Genomic DNA, 10,922 nt, shown 5'->3' with positions numbered 1-10,922 from the left:
TGTGTGTGTGTGTGTGTGTGTGTGTGTGTGTGTGTGTGTGTGTGTGTCTTTCCCTTCAACAGCATAAGATAGACGGCCACTCACTGGGGATACTGTTGAAGGGATTTTTGTTTAGATACAGGTTGCACTAGATGAGCCCTGAAGTCTCATCCAATTCTGAAATTACATGAGACCTGAAGTCTTTATGCCATTGTTTAACTTTCCTATATATAAACTGGTAATATGGTTATTTGTGTATGTGTCTCTTACTAGACTGCAAACTTCTTGAGGGCAAGAGTTGTGTGCTTTTTCAAACTTTCATTACTGCCCGTCACCCACCCAGCTATGGATACAGTGTTTTCACACATAGTAGTTACTTAAAAAATACTTGTTGAATTGAAATGTAAAGTCACCTTACTTAAATCCAACTTCCTCGTTTTACAGATAAGGAAACTGAGGCCAAGAGGAAATAATTTTCCATTGGTCAGAAATTATTTGATTTTTCAAAGCAAATCATATGATAGTAGTTACCTCAGAGTCTCCAATATTAACACTAGTATTAGGTTTGCTTTATCCTTCCAATGGCCTTTTCTCAGACTTCTTAACCTTTCTATAGCATTTGATACTGTTGACAACCCCCTCCTTCTTGACAACTTCCCTCTCAGTTTCAATGACACTGCTCTCCCCTGGTTCTCCAATTTCATATCTGCCTACTCCTCAATCCCCAATAGTTCAGCATCTTTACCCCAAACCCTGGATGTGGGTGTTCTTCCCCAAGATTTTGTCCTTAGTCTTCTTGTCTGTCAGAGTAACCTTGCTGACAAATGTCTAACTTTGTTAACTCTCTTATTACATTTTTCTAGACTATAGCACAGAGTGTACATGTGGTAGTATGAATGGCTAAGAACAGTCTGGGGGAGAAACAAGACCCATGGTCTGGTTAAGGAGTATACCTAAAATGTAAAGAAGATGTAAGTGAGAAGTGATAAGGAAGGACCCTAAGATAATACGGCAGAAACAGGCCTTTCAAACGACAGGGGTTTGAATCATGGCTGCTGAGCAGTCACTTCACCTCTCCAGGGCACAGTTTCTTCATTTGTAAAATAAGGGGTCTGGATTGGACAATTTGCAGTCCCTTCCAGCTCTGGTGTATGAGCATATATGGTCTTTCCGTGGTCCATGGTCTTTCCTTGAGTGTCATTCATTCCACTTGGGGTGGGACAGGGGAGCATAAGGGCAGAATGCCAAGAGAGAATCCAACGAGGAGGTGCATCATCCAATTAGGTGAACTGGATTGAGAAACATTTGGAATCCAACACACTAAGAACACACACATGGCTGCACAGGCAAGCAGTGAGTTAACACTCTTGCTCAAGGCCTGTTATGAGCCAAGTGCTTCTCTGACCATCTTGTCCACATACAACTGATAAACATCAGCTGATGCTGACTGCAATTGTACATGAAATACAGGATGAAATGAGCTGAAGAAAAATAATGGATGAAATGAAAAAAAAAATCAATCACCCAGAATGACATGTCAATTGCAAAAGTTTTGGAAGATTTGTTCCAAAATGCAGTAAATGAGTTTTAAGTTAATTACTTTGTAAAACTTTCTTGACTTTACCACTACTTGTCTCAAACAAGATTATAAATTTATTGATTGACATGCTAGCATATATTCAGGATGAGTACAGAGCTAAAAACCATGTCATGTAAGGAATAGTTAAAGAAATTTGGAATATTTTGTCTGGATAAGAAAAGCCTTTAGGGGAGTGGGGGAGGGGTGACAATTGCAATCTTCAGATATTTCCAGTACTGGCTTGTGAAGGACTGGCAGATTTATTTTGCTTGGCTCTAGAAAGCAGAACTAGGACTAATGGTTAAAAGTTACAGGGAGGCAGAATTTGGCATAACAGAATAAAGCATTTCCTGACATTTAGAACCATCTCAAAATGGAATCAGCTCCCTCAGGAACAAGTGAACTCCTGTCAGTGGAGGTCTTCAAGGAGAACCTGGATGAGCATTTGTCAGATATGTTTCTAGAAATGATTCATACACTATATGGGAACTGGACTAGATGATCTTTTCAGTGTCTTACAACTTTGGAACGCTGTGATTTTATGGTATCCTTAGCATAACCTCAATTAAGGATCACCCAGGCATGAAGGACCTTTCTCTAGGTCTTTTAATATTTGGGCATGTCGGTGGCTAATTCAGTCTTACCCATTTCCTCTACAGGTCATACGACTGAATTCATATTAAGCACCTACTACGTACCAGGCATTGTGCTAAGTGCTGGGGATACAAAAAGAGGTCATACATGTCTTTGGTGATACCTTTTACTTCAGGCCAGTTGTCATTAGCAATACATCATAGCCTACTTGTAGTATACCCACAATTCATCTTTCTACTGTACTTTGTGTCATCTACAATTCTGATTCTTATGAGATCATGGTGTTCCATGATTCACAGGGATATACCATCACTGAGAGAATATTGATAGGTTATGAGAATGCACCTTGGCAGCAGCAAGGAGCCTGTGATCCAAATGTAAAAGGGAAATACATGACTCACTTTTAGAAAGTAAATAAAATTCTTTCACATAGAGTTTATGAAGTAAATCATGTTTTCAATGCAATAAATACTAAACTAATGCATAAAACAGACAAGTTATGCTTCCCCCAAAACAAAGCTTTATCCCTTGATAGATTGGGTCCATCAAGTTTGATCAATTTTTTAATCCAACACACTGACTTTAATTGGGGTCACTCAGTTCCTGTGGAGCATCCTGATTCCACATGAAGCACAATCTTTACTACAAATCCAGATGAGACAAAACTTATTTAGTCAGTGCAAAGATTCAGGATTAAATGATCAAATTCATCTGAGGCCAAGGTTTTGACTCAATATATTAACTTCCTTCCAACTCTATCCAGAGAGATGATGCCTTTTTTTGCAACAGCAAACAATTCTTAAAAAAATGAGTTTTACTTGAAATGTTTCCCTCAGAAACATCTTTACAAAATGAGGGTAACTCACAGGACAAACAAATGATTCCAACTTATTTACTAGACATACAATACTCAAAAGGCTTCGTTTGCTGAATTTGGGGAAAGATAGCATACCAAGGCATATCTGTGTTATGATCTATCAAATTAATGAAGACCTAAATGTTATAATAGGTGACAGTTCTTTAAAAATAATGTGGATGTTACTCTCTGTTTTATATAAATTCCCATTGTTTTATAAGATTACCAGATATCAGCACAGGCCCTGGAGTCAAGAGGATCTGAGTCCAAATCCAGCCTCAGACATTTACTGTGTGACCTTGGGCATGTCACGTAACCCTGACTGCCTCCCCCCAAAAATTACCATATACTAACACTGATGGAAACATTAGTTAATACATACTTGTTGGTATCTTCTAGTGAGTTTTGAGTTTCCTTAGATTATTAGTACTTTGAGAAAAGAGATAAAAATAACTAATAATAACACATTTTTCTTTATAAATAGACAAAGCATGCATATGTCGATGTATCAGTCATATTTACATAGTGCTTTAAGGCTTATGAAGCCCTTTCCCTCACAACCACCCAGTGAAGTAGGTAGTACAAATGTTCTTGTAACCATTTAATAGATGTAAAAACGGAGGCTTAATGACTTTCCCAGAGTCACAGAGCTAATAAGATTTGTAAATAGTATTTAAATCGTGGTTGATATTGACTCCAAGTCCAACTTGAAGACTAAATACTTGCCAAGAAAATTGAAGCAATTATATAGTAGTCAGTAGAAAAGTTCTATCAACTGAAGAATTCTATGTGGTGAAAATCTAACCCTCCTCACAACTCTGATGTGCAAATAAATTCTATAATCTCCTACCTTAACATTTTCTTAAAATGAGGATTGTTTGGAAATTATGGACCTCACAATTAAGATGGCTATTTTGTTTTGGGTTTTTAAAGGTTGTGTCAAATTTTTAAAAAGTTCTTTTCTAAAAGTGCTCCAAGTTTTCCTATTTTTTGAGTATGCTTTTCTTCTCACAGATGTTTCATTTTCAGTCATGCACAATTCTGTATGACTGAGTCTGTGCAAACCTTCATGACTGACAATTTGTGTCTGGTTGATTATCTACCATGTCCTCTTCCAGATGTCAGGGAGAATACTGCAAAACAATGAATGTTAGCCAATGAACTGATAACAATGACTGGCTTCACTGCTTCAACAATTTAATCCTAGGCCCTCCGCACTCTATCCTTATTTCACATTATTCCCTTTTCATAACAGGCAAAGTTTGCTGTGTTTGTGAGTGTGCACATCTTTTTTTTTTTTAATGAGGCAAGTGGGGTTAAGTGACTTGCCTAGGGTCACACAGCTAGCAAGTGTCAAGTATCTGAGGCCGGATTTGAACTCAGGTCCTCTTGACATCAGGGCCAGTGCTCTATCCACTGCGTCACCGAGCTGCCACTGAGTTTACACATCTTTGAAATGTGCAGTAAACATGAGAGGACGGGAGAACAACGTTGAGATTCCATGTTATATTCTCCCCATGATCCCCAGGACACATTGATACATCCCACAAGAAGTTTCATACCATCTAGATTACGCCATTAGCTTCAGCTGATCTCCCTGCTTCTCCAGTCTATCCTGTACCTGTCACCAAACTCATCTTCCTGAGTGATCAAATCAATTCTCTTCAAAGCTTTCAATGGCAGGATAAAGCCCAAACTCTTTAGGATAAAACCCCAATCCTTAGTGATCCCCCAATTTATTCATTTAGAGATACATAGATGACCAGAAGGGCAGCCTGAGTAAGAGCTAGCGGTGAAATAAACTTGGGGTGCCTCTACATTCTGAGGAGTTAAAATTGCTTAATCTGAGAGACCCAGTTAATTTTTGAGCAGGCGTTTGACCAAGAAAGAATGATTAACTATCATTAGCAAAGGAAAATCCTATGGCCAAATAAAGTATATTTTGTCATGTAATATTCTAATGTTTTCAGTATTTAAAAAATATGGACTTGCTGGGTAGTTCACCACTGGCTTGGTTCGAATCCCCATGACATATTAAAAAGGAAATAACAAGTGAATAATAATAACGCCTACTTCTATAGCAATTTAAAGTTTACAAAGTGCTTTTCTTCCAACAGTTCTATGGGGCAAATAGTATATCCCTTTTAGAGTAGGAAATTGGGCTCTAGAGAGGATAAGGGATATCTAAGGTTATATAGCTCATAAGACTCTGAGACAAATTCAAACTCAGATCTTCTGATTCCAAGTCCAGAACTTTTTTCAATAAAATGCAAAGTTTTCATGAAATAAAACCCTATGTTCTGAATCATGCCCTAAATTAAGTAATCTACAATTATTTTCTTGGTATTTAAAATGCACAGTGAATTTTATGATTGTGACAATGTATGATAAATTATAAGATTTAATTACTATAAGAGAATAGTAATTAATTCTCTTAAAAATAAGAGAAAATAGTTACCTGAAGAATCCATGCAATCTTCAACTCTGGATATCTTAAATTTCTGGCCAAGAACATCTTTAAAATCTTCAAGGAAATTTACAGATTCCAGTGGACTTTCAATATGAGTTTTATCTGATAAATATTAAACATATTTATTGAAAGAATGGAACACAAAAATTAAGAATATGTAGTCTAACTGAATGAATGTTGACTCTAATAAGCTGTGCTCTTTCTATAATCAATATCCATTCAGAGTTATCACTTTAAAAGTCACTTATGATCATACTAAATCATATAACCACAGAATTTTAGAATTAGAAGGGATTTCAGAAGTCATCTAGTCCAATCCCTGACTTTCTGGATGGGGAAACTGAGGCACAAAGTGGCTAGGCAGCTTGCCTAGCAGCAGGGCTGGGACTAGAACCTTGGTCTCAACTCCCAGTCTAGTGCTCTTTCCACATCAGCATTCAGCAACTCCTGACTTCCAGGACCCCAAGACCTAGGCACATTCAAGGGAAGGAAAAAGAGTTGGCTCAGAAGGTACCATCAGCGACTGGGTGACCCCGTTATAACTGCCTTCCTTACCTGTTGAAACATTACCTGCCTGAGACTCAAGCAATTCACAGCATCACACAATACATAAGACTTTCTCCAGGCACTCAAACAACACAGAGTGACACAAAAACAGACTTGCAGAAAAAGCTGCCCACGTCCCAGACTCCAGGGCTGCCCTGCTGGGCCGCCAGGAGCCTTCACCTGGCTCCCAACACGCTTCACTCAAGGGACCCAGCACAGTGCCAGCCAGCGCTAGGCTGGGAACACCCGGCCAGAAGCGGCCCTGCCCTGCCTTTGTCTGCTTCCGGGCGGACGGCTTCAGGGGGACAGGAGTCCGGCGTCCCCGTCCTCATCAGGGCTCTCACTCTCACACCAAACGCGGCCCACCGGCCCCCACGAGCAGCCGCTTCTCTTCTCTGACTGGGGTAACACTCCACAGCGCCACACTGCCTCTCTCAATTTACACCTCTTAAAGCAGTGGTTCTCAAACCTTTTGGTCTCAGAACCCCTTTACACATTTAAGAATTACTGAGAACTCAAAAAAAGGCTTTGGTTTATGTGGGTTACATCTGGTAGAGTGCTAGAGTCAGTTCATGCTGGCTCACAAGAGCTGAGTAGTAAATTTTCAGTGAGAGCATTTATGCCTTGGATATTGGCAAAGACTATAAATCTGGCGTGTGTTTATTGTTTTGTTGATTGTCTGGACTTGAAAAAGTGATGGAGAAAATGTTAATAATGCAGGTTAAACTTAAGAGTGTTTCATTTTCAGAGAACCAGTTATTAAACACGTACCAGCATAACACTGGTTATAGTTGTTGATACTTAGCATTTTAGAAATTAAAACTGATAAAATGTAAAAATATTTATTTATTAATTCATTTCAAAGTAACAGTAAGTCTACTACACATTAACAAAAACAGCATAATTTTAGGAAAAATAAACTATACTTTCCAAAACAAAAAAAATTTGTTAGTTATTTTACATATCTGGCTTAATAAAAGATAGCTGTATTCTTATATTTGTTTTCTGCATTCAATCCATTGTAATATGCTGTTTTGGTTGAAGTATTTGAAGAAAATCTAGCCTCACACAGACATGTAGTGGGAAAAGGGAAGAACATTTTAATTGACAAATAATATCTTAGTATCATTATTATTATTTGCAATCAGGGTGAAGTGACTTGCTCAGGTTACACAGCTATTGAGTGTCTGAGGCCAGATTTGAACCCAGGCCCTCTGCTGTGCCACTTAGTATCATTACAAACACAGGTTTAACCTCAGGAAATCCCAGGGTCTACAAACCACATTTGGAGAATCAGTGTCTTAAATATATAATATTCTCTCAGATATAAGGCACATTTTAAAAAAACAAATAAAAAGAAAATGCTCTTATACATGCTACAAGATTAATGTTTCTTTGAACAAGATACCCCACAACGTGCTATCCCATTAAAAACACTAACCTTGATGTCTGTCTGTAATGTAGTTCAGTAAATAGTTGCTGGTCTGCTGAAGCAGGATATTGTTATCTCCTTCATAGGTACAGTTTGGATCATTGTCATTTCTAATATCACCCAAACGATTCACTGCAATGAAACCACGGTTTCAAAGCCTTATATGTATCAGATACGTAGTACAATAAAGATGATTATAAATGATAATTCAAGAGCCCAAAATTCTAATTTCAGCATAACGAGTAAAGCATAGAATGTTAAAGATGGAAGAAATTATATGAAATTATCCATCTTAGCCTCTCAACTAACAGAAGTACCTATTGTTTTCATCAAGAAATAGCATTCCTAGGAAGGGATTCCACAGATTCCTAGAAGGGGTAAGAAATAAGAAATGGAGTGGGAGGAAAATAGCATATCTTGGAAAGGGACATTATAAACCAAATAATATCACTGAAATAGAAAAATGGATGTGGTAGAGAGAAGTAGGAAAGATTAGGGCCTGAACTTTTATCTGGGGTTGGAAAGTAAGGGTTTAAACAAATTAAAAAGATAGTGAATAACAAAATCTACAGAAGAAATTTAGGATTGGGCAAAGTAATGGGAGAAAAGGAGATCTATAGGCAGAAAATTGGTTTTAGATTTGTATAAGCAAAACAAATGGAAGAGACTAAATGTTGGCTTTTAAAAAAGTAAATAAATTTTAAGGAAATATAATCTATACCTAGACGAAAAAACATAATAAAGAGTTAACTGAAGACAACATAAACGTAATTCCAACAACAAATGTAATGGATTAAACTCCCCAATAAAAATTAATAAAATACAAGGATGTCAAAGGGAACAGAACCCAAAAATCTGATACAAACAAAAATTTAAAACACATAGACATATAGAGAAAAGGAAGGGATGGAGCAAAATCTATTATGCTTTAGGTCTAGAGTTCTTAACTTGGTATTCATGAATTTATTTTTAAAAAATTCTGATAACTATATTTCAGTATAATTAGTTTCTTTTTAATCCTATGTATTTTATGCATTTATAAACTATTAATTCTACCAAGTCCACAGGCTTCACAAGACTGCCAAAGAAGTTTGTGAAAAACTAATGAATTAAGAACCCCTGCTTTAGGTGATTCTAAAAATGCAGAAGTTGTCACCATAATTTCAGAATACAATAATAAAAACTGATAATCAAGACAGATAAACAAGAACACTGCATTATGCTTAAAGGCAAAATAGGCAATGAAATCACACACACACACACACACACACACACACACACACACACACACACAGTTTGTGCACCCAAAGGCATAGTGGCTAAGTTCTTTAAAAGAAAAACAAGATGAACTGCAAGAAGACACCATAATAATGCAATAATAGTAGGTGAATTTAATAGTTGTCTCTCAGACCTAGATAAATACAATACAAGGTTTTGTTTTTTTTTAAAAAAAGAAAATGCAAAATTAATATTATTGTTGGATGAACTAGATTGGATTGTCCTATGGTGACTCCTTATTGGGAATATTAAATGTGCACATTTCTTAAGATTTCAAGGTACCATTAGAAAAACTGATCATACATTAGGGTATAAAGGCATCACAAACAAATGTAAAAAGGCAGACATAATACAGTTTTTTTTTTACAGACCATAATAAAATAAAAATAGTAAATAAGAAGGAAAGACGATATAGACTCAGAGCTTAAATAATAACATCCTAAATAATGACTGGGTTTTAAGAATAAATCATAGAAACAATGAGTTATTATGAGTGATAGTAACAATAAATAGTATGTCTAAATGCTTGGGATGCAACTAATGAAATCCTCAGGAAAAAGTTATATCTCTAAAAACATGTTAAGAAAATTTGAAAAAGAAAAAAAAACAATGACTTAAGTTGAACTTTAAAAGAATAAAAAATAAACAAATTAGAAAACCTAAAAGGGGGGGCAAAAGAAGAAATCTTGAAAATTAGAGGAGAAATAGAGAAATTTGAACATAAAAAGGAAATAGAACTGGTTTTAAAAAATGAAGAACTGTTGTTGTTGTTGTTGCTGTTGCTACTGCTGTTTTTGAGGAAACTATGAAACCTGATCAATCTGGTCAAGAAAAGGAAAATCAAATTTAAAAAAAATGACCATGGTGAATTCACAACAGAGGAAAAATAATTATAAAAAACTATCACTATGTCAAATTATATACCAGAAAAAATGAAAATTTAAACAAAATTGATGAGTATCTACACAATACAAAATTCTCAAGGTCACAAAATAAGAAATGCAGATCTTAAATAACTCAATGTCAGAAAAAGAAATCAAGTCATAAATTAATTGCAAAAAAAAAAAATCTAAAGGCCAGATGAATTTATAAGTGAGTGCAACCAAACATTTTAAAAACAATCAATTACTGTCTTTTTTAAAATTAAAAAAGAGTCAGAAAGCATTCCACCAAAAAGCTATTTGGGGAACAAATATGGTTCTGATTCACAACAAGGGAGACACAAAGAAGGGAAAGAAAGTTTCATCCATCTCACGAACAAATACTGATTTAAAAATTTAAATATAATCCTTGCAAGGAAGTATATATGTGTGTGTGTGTGTGTATATATATATATATATATATATACACACACACACACACATATATATACATACATGCATATTATGTATATATATACATACATATATACACACATACCCACATATGTGTGTATATATATACACATGCAGAAAATAATTCACTATGATCAAGTTAGGTTCATTCTGTGGATTCAAGGATGTTTCAATATTATGAAAGCAATTAGCATGATTAATTATATAAACAACAAAGATAACAAAGCCACATGATGAAAGTAGAGAAAAGCATTTGAAATAATATAGCACTTATCAATATTAAAATCACAGTCATGGAAGTGCCCCCTCCTTTAATATTTTGAAAAGCTTATATTTAAAACCAAGAGCTAGCATTGTTTGCAATAGAGAAACTCTAGAACCTTTCTCAGTAAAGACAGGGTTGTAAAGTAGGAACATTTCTTCTTCCTAGTTTTATCTGACATTCTAGAAAAAGTCTATAGCAATAAGACAAGAAAAAAACATAAACATTTGCAAAGAAGAGACAAAAACTCTCTCCTATTTGCAGATGACATGGTGTAGTTAAAAATCCATAGAGAATCAATGAAGAAAGTAAGACAGTTAAGGCTATAAGGTTACTAATAAAAAAATAAATCCACAAAAATCATCAGTATTTCTCTATGGTACGAACAAAAACACAGGAAAAAATTATAATAGGAGAAACATCATTCAAAATAATTTAAAAATTCATAAAATATCTAGGATTTAGTCTGCCAAAATACACAAGTTAAATAAATACAACTACAATACACTCCTTCCAGAAATAGAAGAAGACAAGTAAATGGAGAGATACCTACTGTTCATTGTTGGGCCTTGCCAATATAATAAAAATGATA

The 10,922-nt window shown here is 35.5% G+C and overlaps 1 protein-coding gene across 2 annotated transcripts in view; it reads right to left on the bottom strand.

Moving 5' to 3' along the window:
* ACOX3 (acyl-CoA oxidase 3, pristanoyl) overlaps positions 1-10,922 on the bottom strand; it is an 81,525-nt gene that overhangs the window by 20,441 nt on the left and 50,162 nt on the right. For both annotated transcript variants that reach the window (XM_027836595.1, XM_027836594.1), the window contains exons 12-13: positions 7,466-7,588; positions 5,467-5,580 (exon numbers count right to left, since the gene is read on the bottom strand). In XM_027836595.1, the coding sequence (XP_027692396.1) occupies positions 5,467-5,580; positions 7,466-7,588 (237 nt within the window). The remainder of the gene's footprint in view (positions 1-5,466; positions 5,581-7,465; positions 7,589-10,922) is intronic.

This window comes from Vombatus ursinus, unplaced genomic scaffold (genome assembly GCF_900497805.2).
Source record: "Vombatus ursinus unplaced genomic scaffold, bare-nosed wombat genome assembly UNPS02014818.1, whole genome shotgun sequence".
In the NCBI taxonomy this organism is placed as follows: Eukaryota; Metazoa; Chordata; class Mammalia; order Diprotodontia; family Vombatidae; genus Vombatus; species Vombatus ursinus.
The sequence above is the reverse complement of the archived record's forward strand: the minus strand, read 5'-3'. Positions and strand labels throughout refer to the sequence as shown.